Here is a 20,188-nt window from a genome sequence, read left to right on the forward strand (position 1 = left end):
TGTCTTTTCTTTCTTCGTTGTGTTTTTCTTCTTTACTTTATTCATCGTCCTTCCATTTGTTGTCTTCTAGCATAATTATGTTCAGATATATTTGATATGAATTATTTATTTAAAATATTCATTGGAATTACAAATTGCTCATTGACATAATGGACTAAAATGCTACTTTGGGATTATTGAGAACTCATTTAAAGATAGTCTGGATTACAACATTATGGTGCAACAGGACATTCAAGACTATTTGAATTCATTCGGAACATTCTATAATTTTTTACTTGTGTTAGGACAGTTATGGTTATTGGGATCTAATTCACAATACTGTAAGTGTATAATGAATTTCACTTTCAGTTCTGGGGAAATAAATTCTGTAATAACTCTCCTTATATTGCTGGTTTCGCTTTGTTTATATTATATGGTGTAAGACCTCGAGTCGTGACTTATTAAAATATAGCATGATCTATTCCTCAGACACCTTAGCCGTTCCTCCAATAAACTGGATCATGTCATTGGCCAAGTATGGGCAGATAACTACATATACACTGCAAAGGATATACCATTTTCTGATGAATAACTAAATAATTGATTGTCTAATTGATTGCAATTATGGACTGAGTGATATATCAGTTTAACGATGATTATTTGAGCGTTGCTTTGCTGTGTATTTTCCACGGCAATGATGTGTGTCATTCGTAATGGACCTATCACTATTTCTCTGAAGGTAAATCTTAGTGACGTTCCTTTGCACAGGGCAAAATGATGTCAGTCGGGGTAAAATACATTTCCCTCAACAATTTTTTGTTTCTTTTTCAGATTCGTCCCTGAACATTTTTAAGAAAACAAATGGAAGAACTCGGTCTCAATTTACGGTGGACATACAGGTTTATATAACAATCCTAAGATCTGAGTGCACATTTCTAAATTTCTTCTAAATAGAGAACTCATTTATTAAGAATGGCCTCTTAACATAAGAGCTCTTCAGTGCGTAAAAAGCAACAATATTTGTAATGGCGGATGAAGTAACAATTCTTCTATTGGTTATTTATCTCAGACTCAGTCACAGTATAATGACATCTGGTTCCACCATGATCTATATATAGCTTCTTGTCTGCAAAGATCATTCGTTTGGTCTGAAGGATGACGGAAAGCTTATTATGATATGACAATAATGAATTAATTTCAAATCTTGTCATGAAACAATCTAAACTAGTTTTCTGAAAGATATATTATTTATACAAAAATGTCTAAACATTTCTTATTATCATCGAAAGAAAAGCATAAATAGAAGAAAAAAAAAAAACATATGACATGCATTAACAGTCAAAATTATATTACGCAGGAATGCTAGAAATGTGTCCTTAAGACACAAATGCCCCAGCAATATCGTTCATTTTCAGACAGATTCTATATTCAGCAAGGGTCAAGTTATGTCAAATCAAGGGCATAAATACGCAAGAGTTTCGCGGAATATTTGAACATCGACGATGACATACGTTTTCTTAAATTAAAGATCCCTGCATAATTTGTTTCCAACTTTAACATCCTTTAAAAGTTATTGAGTAGAAAGGGATTCGTAACGAACGAAATATTTTGTACGGAACCAATAAATATGGGTGGTAAATGTATAATCTCCATCGATTTGTTGGTAAGCATAATAAGACTGGACTGTGTTTGACGGCATGTCAGCACATGAAAGAATTCACAGTGCCAAGTAGTAAAGTATCATTCCTAGAGACAAACCATGGCAGCCTACATGGGTTGCTTTGGGTTGATTTCCAACCCGCAACTCACTGATTGTCGGTCCGGCAAGCTAACCAGAGAGTGATCACCAGAACATAGACGAATATGCAGTATAAATAAATCCATATAATTGCCTGTCCAGGTTGCAATTTTGCCATTATTACAGCTGCTAAATCAATGTCTGAAAATAAATCGTCTAACAGGCATGAGTTGTCTCCCTCAGCGGAAATATACAAATACATCTGGATATATAATACTCTGTCGTAAAATAACGTCCAATTATTATTCGTTATGCGCTAACTAAAACGGAGGTCCGGATATCTATTCAGTGAAAAAAATTGTTTCAGCTAGTGTTTTCGACCCTGTAATATTTTTCAATTTTCTGACTGATTTTGTGTCTATGGTTTGTGTTATAACTATTTCTTTTTGTTCTTTTTTATTCTTGGATATATGACTCGTTTGCTTTCCTCTTTTCTTCCTCATTGCGTTTTCTTCAGAATATTTTATTACGTACAGAATGACATTAATACCATTCTAAGTTGTCACGCAAAATCATATAAGTTGCGTGTGTTTGTGTGTGCGTGCATGTGTGTGTGTGTGTGTGTGTGTGTGTGTGTGTGTGTGTGTGTATGATTTAGATTTTTAACGTAACTTTGACAATTGGAGTCCTATCGCTATGATTCTCCAGTGTGACAGTTTATAATGATGTTTAGCACTGGGACATCATGACGCAGACATGTAGCGTCATATCCTACCCAGTCACATTATCCTGCCACCAAGCCGACCGGGTCTAACGCTAATCTATTAATACTGAGTTCCAGGCCAGGCAGCTGTAGTACAATTTCTAAGCTCCTTTCAAAATTATTTCTTTAATGGAGTTAAAGGTAACCATGATAATGAGGTCAAGAAAAATCTGAGTGATCAGACTTTTTGCCCCTAACTGAAATAGAAATATGTCCGTTGTGCTAAATAATATGGGCACATAAATTAAATACGTAAACGGCATCTTCTGCTTATTGGCTGAAATCTATTAGATGGTATGAACTATTGCGTGATTTCTATTTTGTGTATATTTGGCTTCCTCATTAATGAATTTGGGAATACCTTTTCATCAATTTGCTCTTAAGCAATCAGAGAAGTCATCCCAAATGCAAATTTGGGGTCTTAAGTTTAATATCAGATGTTACTTTCGTGGAAACTTAATGTTTGAAAATTGATGATCAAATTTAAAGCATCCGGAATTTTCAATTGGAACGAAAAGGCCAATTAATTTGATGGAGATCACCTGAACTACGCTCGCCTCAATGTCTTTCAGACACAAAGAGAACAATATTCAGATGACTTGTATTTTGAAACGGCTGAAATATTTATTAAGCTAACTTTTATTTCGATTTTAATGCCAAAGTAAAGCTATTCAGTACGATTATATTACGTCGAAGGTTTATACGATAAGCACTAGTCCCTCAAGGAAATTATCACTTGAAAATATGGTTATTGAAAGTGTAATGACTAACATAACTAATATATACTAATAGCCAAGTGCTTCAGCACAGTTCCAGTCTAAACTAAAACGAACTTTGTTCTAATCCGTCTAAAAGGTAATGTATTACATAACGGTGTTTTATATGTCTAGTCCAATTTCCTTGCACAGCAAATAACATTACATCTTATTTATCCAAATACGATGGTGCTTCCCTTTGATTATTTCCATTTCGTAAATTATATGTAAATGGAAGTCCAGAGAATTGATTTATTCTTCAGAGTATGGGTTCTAAAAGCACCAAGTTCGAATCACGAATGGTACCTGACGCTGCATAACAAAATGTCTTAATATAAATGGCTTCAATAATGGACAAGAAGACTTTGTTTTACTCAAGCTTTTCATTTTCACATTAACGTGGACGGTGTGCGTTCAGCTTACAGTCAGAGGATCAAAAGTCTTGTAGTATTAAATTGATGCCATACTTTCAAATGCTTCTTACACTTGCATGTGTTATCTTTCCACAGATAGGGCCGGCCTTAGGCCGACTGAACCGCTTTGGCCCAATCGGGCCCCGCGCTCACATGGTCCCCTCGTGTTAGTAATTTTTAAAAATATATCTAGAAAGAAAGTAATTTTAAGGCGATGGAAGAAAATTTTAAGTTCAATATCATAAAAACTTTTTTAATTTTTTTTCCTCCAAAGGCCGTGATCACAGGAGGCCCTGCTGATAAATCCAAATCGGGCCCCGATTTTGCTAAGGCCGTTCCTGTCCACACTGCAGAGTTCTACTCAATAACTGTTTCAGTAATATGTCTTGAACATTTTTATGTTTTTATTTTTTATAAACTTAACAAACCTGGATTATTAATAAATATTTACTCATGAATTACCTCTTACTTATTGCCCCTGAGAAAATTAATAATTTCAAACTTCGGCAAAGAAAACATGAGCACATGATTGGAGATCACCCATGCCGGGATTTTATCAATTTCTGGCTACTCTTCTCAAGTGCCGAAAATTTATAGTACGAAACCCTTGCACTTTCGAGGTTAATTTAAGGCATAGGTTACGGATTAACAGGAGAAAATACGGTACAAATCATTGAAACTGGTGTGAAGAGGAGCTGTTTTTATCAGGTATATTAAGACGTTTGCATTTTTTAGACCCAGCACGGATTACCATATACAAAGCCCATTGAGAGCACATATTGTTGAAGATACTTCCGTCTATTGATTCATGAGAGTTTTAAAAGTCATCATGAGATACGGCTTTTACACGCCAATTCAAGTCAATAAGTTTCTTCAAAATTCCTTTTTAACAGGAATTACGTTGCAAACAATAACTTAGAAACGACAAAAACAAAAGTATTACGGATTTATTATTTAAATTAAGAAAACTTAAATTAAGAAAACCAATAATTTGATTTGCTTTGTGGTCAGATGTTTAGACAATGTTTAATTCTATATTTATTAATTTTCTTTCTAAAGCACGTGCATAAGCAACTCAGACACTATTCCTAATCAAAACTAAATATGACATATTTTATAAGTCTATAACCTTTTGAACTATATTATTTTTGTGTAATCTATTATCTGACTTCCAAATAAACTTTTGAACTACTTCATTAATTCTCATAATTCCTTCAAGGGCGCTAGTAGGTAGTTCGCTAGGGGAGATTGCTCATTTTGTATTATTTTGTATCACAGTGCAACAAAGGTTTAAAAAGCTTGCACATAATGTCAATATTAACAAAAATCCAATTTATTGCCAATAATAAATTTGTCCATAGAAAAAGCATATTAATATTGATAGACAATTATAAACCTTAATCACACATAACTCATATTCCTCGAAAAAAAAATTCCCGTGGTAATTTACAGAAAAATATAATTTTAAGTACAAAGAACAATTTTCACAAGCAGTGTGTGTGTGTGTGTGTGTGTGTGTGTGTTATGTACTTTTATGATAGATACAGACAGCCTTGGAATGGTCAAAAGTGCGAAATAAAACTGTCGTTGCTGAGTTAAATAACATTATATGACTCAGTGTTTATCGCTGACTTCAAGGCCGTATTTGTTTGTGGCAATGAGCGATTGATTGGCTACTACTCATGGGAAACATTGTCACCAGGGTCAACGGTATCTTCCCTAATGATTGAGTCCTGACAAAGACAAATTATAATATAATTTCCTCATTAACACAGCACTGAAAGAAAATAGAGTGCATGTGTATACGCCGAGGACGCCCATTTTCAACAAAATTGAAAAATTTATATGAAGTCAAAAGAATGTAAAATAATTCAATTATCTTTGCTTTTTAAGGACACCAAAGTAATCAAATTAACATAACCATTTTAGCCTAAATTTTCTAAGGCAAATCTGTTTTGTAGAATCGAGCCACAATGAATACGCAATTATTTTATTAGTTTTAAAGTAACAACACATTTCAAATAGAATTAATGCGATGTTATCCAAGGGAATGTACATAGTTTTAAACCTCAAGATGCAAGACGACATTAAATACCTTACCGCTAGAAATTTTGTAGCAGTCTAATTTTTGTTTATTTTGCGGTCAGACTTATACGGGAAAAATTTAAATCGCTAAATATTCTTTCCTTTAGAAGCTATGACTACTTCCACAGCCAAATTGCAAATATTAAACGACAGTTTTCTTCAGAAACAACAATGTTTAAATTTAAAGCTGTAAAATTTGTCAGCTATATTGAAATACTTCAGTAATACTGGCATTTAGGAGACTTTGATAGTGATTTCTAACAATACGAATGTGTTTGCAGAAACAGGAGATGTTAAAAATCTCAACTTCACAACACAGCATGACTATAAGAAAGGAGAAATCGTCCGTGCGTGTGCGTGTGTGTGTGTGTGTGTGTTGGGGTCCAAGGAGGGGTGAGACAATTAAAGCTATCAAATTATACAACTGCCTCCGTATCCACGTACATCCCCCGGTACCCCAACCCCAATTAGTGACACTGCGTCACATTGACAAATCCGTCAAATACAGGAAGATTCTTCCAGATGTAAAAGCTTTTTTAAAGTTTGTTTAGAAAATAACTTAAAAGTCTTTATAATTTATTATTCTGTACCTCTGACCTTTCACCCGGTCTAAGATACCCTAGGACCTACGAGGAATGCGGCTTTGTCCATTTATTTTGAGTTTATCTGTAGTTTTTGGATTTCCGCGGTGACACGCAACTGACTGCTGTACAAAGAACTTATCGAGCCATCTGATGACTGTCGGGTATTGGAGCGATTGATGTTGGTGTTAACGGACGTTTTTCCGTCCATCGAAAGGTAAAATCTGAGGATAATATTACATCTTTGATAGCTAGAGTTTTTTGTAATGCACACGATTTTATTTTATGCACACAATTATATAATCGAGTTTACTTCAACTTCATTCGATAATATGATCCAGCAAAAGTTTCACTAAAAAATATATTTATGTGTACTAGATGCTGAATCAGTAACACGAGTTTCCTCTGTCCGTCTTTCTTGTGTCTTCCTACATGCTGAGATGACCTGATTCTAAAACGAAACGAAATGGCTGCATACTACGGAACACCTTGGATGTTACCACAGCCGACCATGACATAGGGTAATAAGATTCATTCTCATGAACGTATAAAGCAAAATAAACATATCATGCCGTTCATTGCAATAAAGTATACACAGTTCTGAGTGAAATGAAGTAAAGACACTCGCATAATGCGAGCCGCATGATAACGACATATTTACAACTGGGTCTCACGCCGACGATAAGGAATAATTTCATTCAGTATTTTCAAAGGACTGCATTAATTGTACGTTTATCATTGTCGTTTTAATGAGAAACCGAATACGTCTCTTCTGTTGAATGAATGTTTCGAACGGTCAACATGTTAGAAATACGCTAGTAAATAGACTGAATGATAAACCATGGCACTTGTACAATTTTATCACATTATATTTGATAGATGTATCTGACACATTCGCCGCCGTTTGGAGGAATAGAATAACACGATTTATCAAATCTGGGCACAAACGCAGATTATAGCTGTAAGATGATACGTTGTTGATCAGATTCAAAAGGAGTAGTGTCCCCTACTTCCGGTGTGATATTCACATTGTAATGTCTTAATTAATATTCAGAACCCAGTCCAATCGAGCTGAATAATCTTGACCACAATATGAATGACTCATACGATAAATACGTTCCCTCTGGGTATCGACAAAATAGGGGAGGTACAAATAGTGTGATAACGACAAACGTGATGAAGGAAATAATTTAAGCAAGTGCAATCTCAGTAAAATCAATGCCTTCTTCTGATAAGTAGTCCTATCAGGCTCCGATAAAGGTCCATGTTCCGGTGACCTTTGACTTTCCTGGTCAACTAACTATTGTAACTTATTATATCGAGCGTTTCCGTTCGTGCTGGATAGGGTTACGGTCAGGAAACGTAGCTGTCCTAATAACCTACTCCATCTAAAAATGTTTGGAGGCAGTAATTTGACTGGTGAATCAAAATGTCAACAGAACATGACCTCGTATCAATGTCCATTAGATCTCCGTTATTGCAGAGATCTCATGTTTAATTAGATTACAGGTAACTGGAAAGGAAAAGTTAGAACCACCATGAATAAACAGCGAAAGAATACGGTTTGCTTTAGATCACCTCATATCATCAGCAAACTTGTACAATATAGTTTTTCCATCTGGCTAATGCATTGGTGAGCCGAATAATCAACTTCAACAGTGGGAATGAAACACCTTTGGTTCGAGTGGGTTAAGATGAGTTTCATACAGGCATACTTAATCTTCCTCTTTGGATGGAAGATGGCGAATAAATCCTCTATGATATATACTAAAGACTTTCATCATTTGGTAGGAGTTGAAGTACTATCTGCAATCAGATAGTAACATTTGACTTCCTGCCATCAGTAGTACACCCACTGCAAGCAAACAGTACCCCTTACTTAGAGAGCATAATGGCTTCCCTTTGAGTTATATGAAAAATATACTTCCCAAAGAGAACATAAATCGTAATTTATATCTGGAGGATTTTTGACAAATCTGACTTTGCCTAATGATTGTACCAAATTACTCTAAACCATTGTGTATTTTCTTGTATTTCTTTCTTATGTCAACATGTAGTATCTGACGCAATACTGCGTTCATATCAATGCCAGTAATTGGAACTTTAAAGTGTATTAAACGTTGGTGATTTTCAGCATCTCTCATGACGGTAGAATATCATTCTCCACAGCTGCCACCGGCTACATATACTGAGAATCGGGTTAGCTCTCAAATGTAACAGAAAGTACAAAACTGGCATGCAGACGGATTTGTCTGTCTTGTATTCGAGCGTAGACGATACTGTTTGGATCTGTCTCGTTAATAAGTAGCGTTACATAAATCATCCATTAGAGCAGTCACATGGCTCGAATGCTGCAGAACAATCACTAAAAAAACGATATGTACTCTAGCATGTTGCTGAAAAGGAAACAACAAAACAGGAAGGAGATGGGGACCCATAATAAAATTGATGAACATCTTAAATAGCCTAAAAGTAATACATTTTGGAAGGACTGTTCTCACTCGAACTCTTTATATATATATATATATATATATATATATATATATATATATATATATATATATATATATATATATATATATATATAGAGAGAGAGAGAGAGAGAGAGAGAGAGAGAGAGAGAGAGATAATACAGAGACAGACAGACGGAGGGATAGACAGACAGACAGACAGACAGAAGTTCCACAGAGAAACTGAAACTGAACTTTAAGAGATCATTCCTCCTTATTTGTTCGTGCGGATTGACCTTTGTTCGGTAGTAAACGATTACGTCCGGTTGGACTGTTTTAGAGACGAACGACGGCTATAAAATACCTATTATAAAAGGAGAACCAAGTACTACACCGGAATAAAGGTGAATATGTCAACCAATAGACTATATAGGGGTGATGACATATATCATAATGCAATAATAGTTATCGGATGGTTTATAAACGAAACACTTTGAAACACATCAAATACACGAGCCAAGTACTGCTACTAAAGTCTCAGCTTTGATGTTTGTTTGTTTGTTTGGTATTTTAATGGCACAAAAAACCATTAATGACACATACCGTTGAGTTAATGGGAGTGTAGCGCTTTGCCTAGAGATACACCACAGCAGCCGAACAAGGATAAGATTCGAATCAGGGACCAATGGCTTGCCAGTTTGGCACATTAACCACTAAGTCAATACGGCTTCCGCTGATAAATATCACTGATTATCTGCAAAGCTACCACCAAATTTAGCAAGATAAAGCAGAAAGCAGATGTAACAAAGAAAGCTAACTTCAGATTTACCAAGAGAAGGCTAACATCAGATTTAGCAATAGAAAGCTAACATCAGATATAGCAATATAAACTAAACGTAGATTTTACAAGAGAAAGCTAACGTCATATGTAACAAGAGTACGCTAGCATCGGATTTAGCGAGAGTTAACACAAGACTTAACAAGAAAAGGACTAGTATCAGATTTAGCAAGAGTTAATACCAGACTTAACAAGACAAATCTAGCATCAGATGTAACAAGAGAAAGCTAACATTAGATGTAACAAGAAAAAAGCTAACACCAGATTTGGCAAGAGTTAATACTAGACCTAACAAGAAAAGGGCTAGGATCAGATTTAGCAAGAGTTATCACCAGACTTACCAGACAAAGCTAACATTAGATTTGACAAGAGTTAACACCCGATTGACCATGAGAAAAGTTGATATCAGTTTACCAAGAGAAAAGTTAGAGCAGTTTACCAAGAGAAAGGTGATATCAGTTTACCAAGAGAAAGATGATAACATATTTACAAAGAAAAAACAAACTATGCAGGGCAGAAGGAGTTATCAAGTAGTACCAACATTGAAACAATCAAAGCATATCAGAAACTTCGATTAATAACGACATCGACAAAACGTGCAGAATGTACCATAAGAATTATAGTCTCTAATTCGGGCTTTCGTCAACATTGATATTTCACTTCTGATGTAAAGTAACATCTTTATTCCGTCACTTGATATGATATGATATGATATGATATGATATGATATATGAATTGATATGATATGAGATAGGACGACATGACATGGTGTGATATATTATATTATATTATATTATATTATATTATATTATATTATATTATATTATATTATATTGATATATAGATAAAAAGATGCAGTTCATCCCAGACGTCTGAAATATCAGCTGTGTCCATCTCTGATTCAGGGACAGACGCAGTTAACTGAAGCATCAGTTATATTGTAGCCCATGTATTCGCAGTTCATAGAGGCATATGACCCAGCCAACCATCGACACACACCTGCCCTCTTTTTACTTTCAAATGTCGTCATGCATATTTCTGCATATCTTGACAAGTACCGTCATCTCCATTATTCACATTCAGGTTTCCGACAAAAAACATTTGATTTCAAACTCCCTTGAGAAATTGTATATACCAGTGTCTACTTGCGATTTAATCTGACAATCAGTAGCGCAACCTTCATTGAGTTTTAGTCAGCTTTCTGTTTGATTGACCAGACAGTGCTCAGTGAAAATATCATTAACCTACAGTTTTTTTTTTCGAATTCAGGTCTTTGGTTTGCATCAAATATAACAGATTGCATTTTGTTTGTCCGAGCAAATATTCGTCCGCTTTCAGTCTTTTATTTCTGAGTAGTGTTCGCCAAGACGCTGTATTAGCTATCCTTTTTTTTCCTGCTGTTTATTGATAAGATCAGAGTTGTATCCAGCGCATTGAACTCTTCTCTGACAGCTATACACTGCATACTTGTGGTAAATATCTAAAATGAAACTTAAAATCGATCCCAACAATTTAACACTTTAGTGTCAACAAAACAGAATGTATTTCAATGTACATAAAACAAAATTTGCACAAAAATCGGAACAAGACAGCACCTATCCTCGTGCACTTGGATTTAGTTTCAATTTAGGTTCAAACATTTCTTGGATTAAACTAAAACAAGATTTCTTATTTCTTCATTTATCAGCACCTCCGCTGGAATTCACATATCGATTACCTATATCCATTGCTTGTCAAAAATAATTACTCTCTTAAAGTTACTGTAAAAAGTACAGCCTGCCCATCCGCTAGAACGTTTTATATATATATATATATATATATATATATATATATATATATATATATATATATATATATATATATATATATATATATAGTATTATTATTATTATTATTATTCACACACTAACGACAATTATAACAGAGATGTCTACCTCGACCAACATTAATCTTACAAGATGTCTAAAGCCAACCTATGCCCGATAGGGCGATCTTAAAATCCAACTTGTATACTTTGATTTTTCTTTCGTGTTTCGGAATCTAAAGCAGTCACCCTGAAAACAGAGCATTGATCAAAACTGCTCTTAGCTAGAAAAACAACGTGAATGTCTTTTGATGTATAACTGATTATCAAAACCATAAAAAGTACTTTGTAGCCCTGGGTTAAAAAAGATACGATTCAATAACATATTTCCATCCCATCTTAGGGATTGTCAGCTGTTGTTTGTTTTTTCTTTAATGGTCTGTCATATATTTTACCATGGACACTGATATGAGGAAAACGTCAATTAGGAAACGAAGCACTAAAAGAAAATATACTTTTAATTTTAACACGTTATCTATTTCTGAGGTTCTTTCAACAACAATATGGCCAGACAATTGAAACCATATCAATCTTACATGACGGAAAAATACAAACATCTTCACTCCAAATTGCAAACAGTGCAAATATGATCAGTAATTACCCTTTCAGAAAAAATACCGAAAGGAAATGCTTTTTGCTGCCTTCTTTGTGCAACATCTTTGTTTCCTTCAAAATATGTAAAAATATTTCTTGGAGACTTAATTTTGGGAAAGATGGTGTGTGCAGGAAAGACGATGGTAGCCCGCGGACCTGGGTTCGAATCTCAACGGAGGACATATGAAAATTTGTTTAGCGGCATGATAATAGTCTTTATAACTGCAAACATACACGAATGCTCGAAACAGACAGTTTTGATGGAGACCACAGAAGACATGTTTATCATTTTTACCTCGACCAAAGCTGAACTTGAAAGTTTCTCATAAACGGTCTCTACCTACTTCATATAGAACTTCTTAAAATACAAACGTTATGCTTTGCGCCAGAACGTAAATTTCATTTTTTTCCTTCATAACCTAGTGCAATTCCCTGCAAACTGAGTAACTCTCATTATTGCAGTCCATATTCACTGATGTCCATTCAGCTAGCAAAACAACGTGAATGGCCTACCAAATATAATCCACTCACCTTGTTATGAAACACGTACCTTTTACCCCCGTGGACACTTCGATTTAATAGCACATTTTAATCTCTGTTAGGGATTATCAAAATGTAGAATACGATTCGTACTTTTTTATAAAATTGTCACACAGTTTATCAAGGGCACGTATCTGAAGAAAACGTAATAATAACTCCACGCTTTTTATAATCACATCACACGTTTTACTAAGGGCACACGTAGCAGGAAAACATTAAACAGGGAACGAAACACTAAAGGACGGTTGCATTGACACGTCATCAATCCATGTGGTCCTTCAACAAGAATATAATCAAATAACTGACATCCTCACACTGCTCTATGATAAGAAAGGAATAAAAACAATTCAGTCTCAATTGACATTAACGCACAAATGATTGACATTTAATACCGGAAAAAATCAGATTGTATTGTAGCTTGTGTTTCTCTCAGTAATCATTTAAATTCGTTCGGAAGAAAGAAAAAGTGATGATAACTATTCTTCTTTTACACTGTCTATTCTTTTCTAGATATCACTTAATATGAAATGTATAAAACCTAATTTTCTCGTTTATCTGAACAAGGACACAAATTCATTTTTTCACAAATAAATTTATCTAGTTTGGTGTCTTCTGACACAGCAACACTGTAAGTTATCTACGGCTTAGGTAATTGGAGTACAGCACCTTGCCTAAGGACCCACCTACCCCTTTTTGGAAAGCTCTTGCGCAAAGAAGGAAAAATAAGAGATTATGCAAATTCGATTATAAATAATCAGGTACCTAACATTTCAAGTGATCATTTTAAAGACAAATAAACATATATTAGTGAAAGATGGACTTTTATAGGAATAGTTTACCTTTTGTTTGTTTGCAAACACTCTTTGTCAAAATTGAGGCAGAAATTATACAGATCGCCTGGCAGATAAATTTGTAATATTCTGGATGATAATTAGTAATGCGGATAGATAGTTGTAGATGAAGAAAGAGAAAGAAGAATGCATAGTTATTAATAAACATAAACGACCTAGACATAACGGTAGATAAAGAAGCAAAGGAAACGCGGAAAGAGGTATTACAATGAATAAAATGTTATTGACCAAAAACCACTTTTGGAAAGACAAGACAGAACGAGAAACTAAGAACAGTGATACGATAAGAAACAAATTAAAATAAAAAAGACAGATTCGGAACAAAATGATATCCAGACAGCAAGAGAGAGAGAGAGAGAGAGAGAGAGAGAGAGATTCCCTACCTTGAATTGTAAAGTCCATTATAATTTTATATCATTGTTGTCATTCATAACAGAGTTATTCAAACATCAGGTACTGTGTCATTTAAGGCGAATAACCTATCCTTGAAATTCCGATATGAAATGACAAAATAATGCGATAGGATAAAAGGGTCTAAATGAGTTATGACACCGTATTTACATCCAGGTCTGGTCTCAGATACATTGTAAGACATTTTTATGTTTAAAAAATAACGCAGAAAATGTGTTCCGATGACACGAGCTTAGAGTAGCGTTGTGAATAGATGAATATTAGAGATGCGGTAAACATCTTCATTACGCAAACGTAGATGACATTTAAAAGATATTTCCGGATATTGCAACAGAGCTCTCTCGCGTTCTTTCGTGACGAATGAATAAAAAGTAAGTACATTATTATAACTGTACAGAGGCAAATACAGTTTTGTCTGTTTTGCAATTGGTAATGTTTTATTTAACAAAGCTACAAGTGAACACATATCTTCGCGCAATTTTCTCTAGCGGACTTTTATGTTATATTTGTCTAATGCGACAGCCACTTCTTCCAAGAATGTAGCATGGCCGGATCAGATAAAGCGTTGGTGGTGGTGGTGGGGCGTTTCCAAAATTCTTAAAGGTCTCTGACCTTCCTCGAACGGGCACCCAGTCAAAGGGCTATGTGCCTTTTTACTCTAAGTGTGCATGATGCCCAATAAACGTGTGCAAGAATAAAACGATGGTCAAATATAAAGTGACAAGTGACTGTACATGCGTGTGCACGTCTTTTTTTAGCGGGGGTGGGTGGGTGTCGAAAATCTCGAGATCCCAACGATCCGGCATTAAAATGCAAATTATGTGTAAGTTATGATAGCATCTTGTACATTATTAATTTATATATTCGTTTAATATTCACTTTTTATATGCAATATCTGTGTCTGTGTATAGGTGTCCAGGACACGCACATATGCGGTATCAAATGCGGAATGCGCGAGACAAAAATTAAAACCACCTCGTGCTTAAAAGTTTACCTCTAGCTCAGAACGTACTTTATTCTAACTCTAAACAACAAGAGTGACCGAGATGAGCCTTAACGCAAATGATCCGAAACACGCGTCAGAAACACTACACTAGACCAAATGCATGCACGCACGTAGATTTCCAAACGACGTCATGTGCATACATGTGCAAACACTTCCATAAAAAACATCAAAGCGATTGTGACATAGACATATTTGACCCAACCTAATACACTGTGTGACTGGGTTATACATTATTTCAGTATTTCAGTTTATCAGCAGTATGAACACCCAGGGCCGACAATGGGGGTGGGGGTGGAGCAGCCAGAGATATATAAGAAAAAAATAGTTTGAGCAAGAACTAGGAGAGGCCCAGGTGTTTCTTAACCCAGGGCCCGTGATCGCTCTACGGCCCTGTGAACACCCTATGGCATTTTCGGTCAAGTCGAGAAAGAAACCTCTGAAAATATTAGCCGCCTTTGATACCTATTTTGGACCTACTTTGGCTCATACGGAAGAATTTTGCTGCAGAAGGACGCCAAGTAAGAACCTGCATATTTCGCCACAGTGTGTTTGTATGATTTGGAGTTTTAACGTAGCTTTAACAATTTTTCAGTCATATCGCTCAGATGTCTGCAGTGTGACAGTTTATAGTGATGTCTAGCACTGGGGCAACATGCCGCAGACATGTAGCATGATGTCCCACCCAGTTCCATTATCCTGACACCAGACCGACCAGTCCTAACACTAACCTCTTAATGCTGAGCGCCAAGCGAGGCAGTTGTTAGTACCATTTTTGTAAGTCTTTGGTAGGACTTTGCCGGGGATCGAACCCACGACCTCCCGCATCCGAGGCGGACGCTCTAACTAGGACACCGGAGCGGTCCATTTTTCAGTAGTAACATAGACGAAACTGACCACGTGATGTTCCTACTAACTAAACAGGTGTATATAGTGTTGATAGAATATGATCCCGTAATCCCGTAACAAGCAGGTAGTACCTCTGCTCTTTACGGTTTACGTCCTCGTGATAAGGAACACACACACACACACACACACACACACATATATATATATATATATATATATATATATATATATATATATATATATATATATATATATATATATATATATATATATATAAAATAACAAATATAAATATTAATAATAATAATAATAATAATAACATGGATTTTAAAGTTTTGAAATAAATCAATTTGATATAGCATTACTATTTGTTTATCAAATTGCAATCTGCCCAATACGGATTAATACACTTTTCGAAATATTGTTTCAACATTAGGATATGGCTCTACGGTAGGCCATCGTTTCTATAATTTAATCTGTGATGAATTTCTACAGATTAATCATTAGCGATGTTATAAAATAATGACAAAACGATTAATATTCGATGTCTGCTAAATGAATTAAACATGGGACACAATTTAATCGAAATAACCTCCTCCCCCCCCCTCCGACTCTCTCTCTCTCTCTCTCTCTCTCTCTCTCTCTCTCTCTCTCTCTCTTAGGCATAATGCAGAAAATACGGGCAAGTCTGTGGAGTGAGAGACAAAAAGAAATCTGAACTTGTACCAAGTAACCTACAAGAACCTGGGACTTCGTAACAGTTAGGTGAACACGTTCCATAGGATTTTAATACAGTGTTCGCAATACACATGATACAAACTTGCAATTACATCTCAAGATTACCTTACATTCTTGATTAGTGTGAAACACTCCTGCTGTAATCTAATGTTTTGTTTGTTTATATTTTTTCTTCTTATTTTAAGAAAGCTATTCAAAGTGTCTGAAAACAAATTATCTAATATTACAATCAATATTTACACTGTCAGAAGACCGCGTTGCCTCCTCCAGCCGTTCTCTCTCTGTGTGAGTTAGTTGGTACGGCAGCAGACTAATCGAACAAAGAACATGAAGATTGGCTATGAATAAATGCCTTCATGGTAAGTTTTCACAACCACACCACCACATATCTCTCTCTCTCTCTCTCTCGATCGATCGACCTCGACCATCGTAGATGGATACAAGCGAAAATCTGTGAGAAATCTAATGTGGCTGATTTTGGCCATTGTTATGCGATGATGTCCCTGAATCTATCAATAATGGCAACATATAGTCACACAAACCAACGGAATGCGAGCGATTGAAATGGATGATAGAAACGCCTGTATGTTCGATATTAACGTTAATTAAATCATAATATGACTTTGATCCACCGCAATACATTAAAATGTTTGTATTCTCTCTTGCTGGTTCCTCATTTCACTTAGTGTCTATTCTCCACTCGGTATGAATATGCAGCGCGTTCACTGTTTAAGCACTTAGCTATGCTGGTGGTAGTGCTGTACTTTCTTCATTTTAAACCATTTTTCATGTTGAAACCATAACCGTGTCTTATATCGATTTAGCCAATATGAATGAAAGTAGAAGTTCAGAAAATAAATGAAGCAACTTAAAATTTGCAAAGGAGATTGAGATTACTAGCAAAAGGTAAAGAACTACATTTTGTGGTTGACACACTAGAAAGGACTTTGCCGACTTCATACATTTCATTGATTCCCTGGATACACAGTTGCGTCCAGTAAATCTTAACTGTGTTTGAAATGCAAATATTTATATTTTTCTGTGATATAAATACAATATATGTATAGTATGTACTCTGTATCTTTGATTTACCATTCGTTTCATAAATATTTCATTGAAAGGAAACTCGGCAAGCCTCGTTTCCTTTTAATTAAAAATTGATATATTTCGTGGTATATCAATGATACAGCGCACATTCCATACACATATATAGTATTCAGTGCTTGTTTAGATACCGAGGCTCTTTAACCAGTCAGTGCAGCTATTTTAACAGTAGCGGCTCAACATGTCTTATGCCATTATAATGAACTCGACGAAGTGCGGACCACAATACCAATACCTGTCACAAAAGAAAGATGTCGACCAATGTTAGAGCAAAAGAAAAGATTTAAATTGCCGAATTCAAATTATTTATAAAATGCGGTTATATCACGGTTGCATCACGGTTATATCACGGTCAAATTATCACCAGCAAACCGCAGGGGACAAAGAAAATATGGTACCTATAACAAATATATTAGTCTCTCGTTGGAAGGAATATTCAAAGTATTCCATACAGTATTGCCCATTGTGTTTAATACAAACTGGTCCACTAATATACATAAGTCTTGAGAGCCTCGAATGGACGTGTATTCTTTTAACAGAGTGCGCAGCTCGACATTTTATGATAACGCTTGAATCAAGCTTCTCTATCGTGTACCAGCCGAAAATTATTTTCAAATAATGGCCATATTTTACTCAATAAATTAGTTGCAGGCGCAGCTTGACAGGAGCACAGATCGGAAGTCGGACTTTATTATATCGCGTTTACCAATAACACAGAATTACAACTGTGTGTGCTACATTATAACGTGTTTACCAATAACATAGAATTACAACAGTGTGTGCTATATTATAACGCGTTTACCAATAACACAGAATTACAACAGTGTGTGCTATATTATAACGCGTTTACCAATAATACAGAATTACAACAGTGTGTGCTATATTATAACGCGTTTACCAATAACGCAGAATTATTATATGCTCATTTTTTCCCCCGTTAACTTTACAATGTCAGAATCGTTCAGTATTCCCCGATACTGAATGCGCGCGACAATACACATATAGCATTCACGTGAATAAAGGAACTACTTTCTATTGTAAACAAACAATGGACGCAGACGCCAGCACTTTTGATTTGTAAATTAATCATATACACTCGCGTAAAGGCTCTTTACGTTGTGGTTGTTTAAATTTGTTTCTGAATGAAATAAAACATGTTTCGTGGACTGCAAAAAAACCCAGCTGTTTTGGCACATTCCGCGTTGATACAATGTTACGGATTTAGGCTAGCTACATTATATAAAAGACGGAAGATTAGGTCCTTACAAATAACATACAAGTGACAAGGCATATACTCTCTTCTTTAGCTGGTGATAAGAATGGCAAAATAAAATATACATACAGTTTTACATCCTGAATTGCCTCAAAAGGTTTTTTCTTAATTCTGCAAATCCGAATTACATGAGCCATGTCATAGGTTTTCAATCTGGATTACACATTTCGAAATTGTGCTGTAATTTCGATGATAAGTGCAATTGCATCCTCCTTACTGCACTCAAAATGAAATAAGCATTAAATTCAATAGCGTCGTTTTGATAATTGCAATTGAAAGACTTCATATTTTGTCCACGTTATGATTTCAAACATTCAATGACAGAAACAGAAACACATTTGCAGACGTAAACACGCTTCTCCCGCGCCACGTCAATCCGATGCATTTCAGGTATAATTTGCACAGATGAATCCAGTCCAAAATCACAAACTTTCGTCGAATCGAAACAAAATACCAAAATATATTCATTCCAGATCAAATGGAAAAGTTGTTGCAATGCGCATTCATTCACAATATGACTGCAAATTTCAATTTTAACTAGACACGCCATTTTCTTTCGAAAGTTATGTTGAGAGCGCGACTAAGTTCAAACTTATCTGGGCGGAGTTATGTGCGCATTAATAATGATGTCATTGACAAATCTGCGCTTGTGTATTTAGTTTGGAATACGGCATTCATTCATTTACGTTGTTTCTTGTAGTGCATTTTGTTTATATAATTAAACCTTTGGTAGAATAAAAAAATGAGCATATAATAAAAAGGTTACTGCATTTGTATGAGAAAATATGAACTCATTTTGTCGGAAGGATATACTGCACTCACAAGTTCGTGCAGTATTCCATCCCAAAACTCGTTCATATTTTCCCATACAAATGCAGTAACCATTAATTATAACAGTGTGTGCTATATTATAACGCGTTTACCAATAATACATAATTGCCTCAGTGTGTACTATATTATAACGCGTTTACCAATAACACAGAATTACAACAGCGTGTGCTACATTATAACGCGTTTACCAATAACATAGAATTACAACAGTGTGTGTTATATTATAACGCGTTTACCATTAACACAGAATTACAACAGTGTGTGCTATATTATAACGCGTTTACCAATGTAACGTATTTACCATAGTGTATGCTTCAGTACAACGTGTTTACCAATATCACATATATACAATAGTATATACTTTATTGTAACGCTTACACCAGTATAATACAGATTCACCTAACGTATGCCACAGGGCTGATATCGTTGCTTACAGGACTCACGGTGCTAATTCAGTTCCCATAGTAAATCCATGCACACACCATGATATTAAAAATTCAATAACTTAAAATTTTTGAGTGCTCATGA

The 20,188-nt window shown here is 35.3% G+C and overlaps 1 protein-coding gene across 2 annotated transcripts in view; it reads right to left on the reverse strand.

Annotated features, from left to right (window-relative positions):
* Positions 1-20,188, reverse strand: part of LOC149790465 (BDNF/NT-3 growth factors receptor-like) — a 135,945-nt gene that overhangs the window by 43,488 nt on the left and 72,269 nt on the right. Inside the window, exon 1 of one of the 2 annotated variants that reach the window (XM_089972523.1) lies at positions 13,835-14,096. The exons of the other annotated variant lie outside the window; for it this stretch is intronic. Within the exon in view, the coding sequence (XP_089828649.1) occupies positions 13,835-13,853 (19 nt within the window). The 5' untranslated portion in view covers positions 13,854-14,096. Of the gene's footprint in view, positions 1-13,834; positions 14,097-20,188 lie in introns of those variants that run through there. 2 annotated transcript variants of the gene reach the window in all.

The sequence above is a fragment of the Sinohyriopsis cumingii genome, chromosome 10, assembly GCF_028554795.1.
Source record: "Sinohyriopsis cumingii isolate HCF-2022 chromosome 10, ASM2855479v2, whole genome shotgun sequence".
In the NCBI taxonomy this organism is placed as follows: Eukaryota; Metazoa; Mollusca; class Bivalvia; order Unionida; family Unionidae; genus Sinohyriopsis; species Sinohyriopsis cumingii.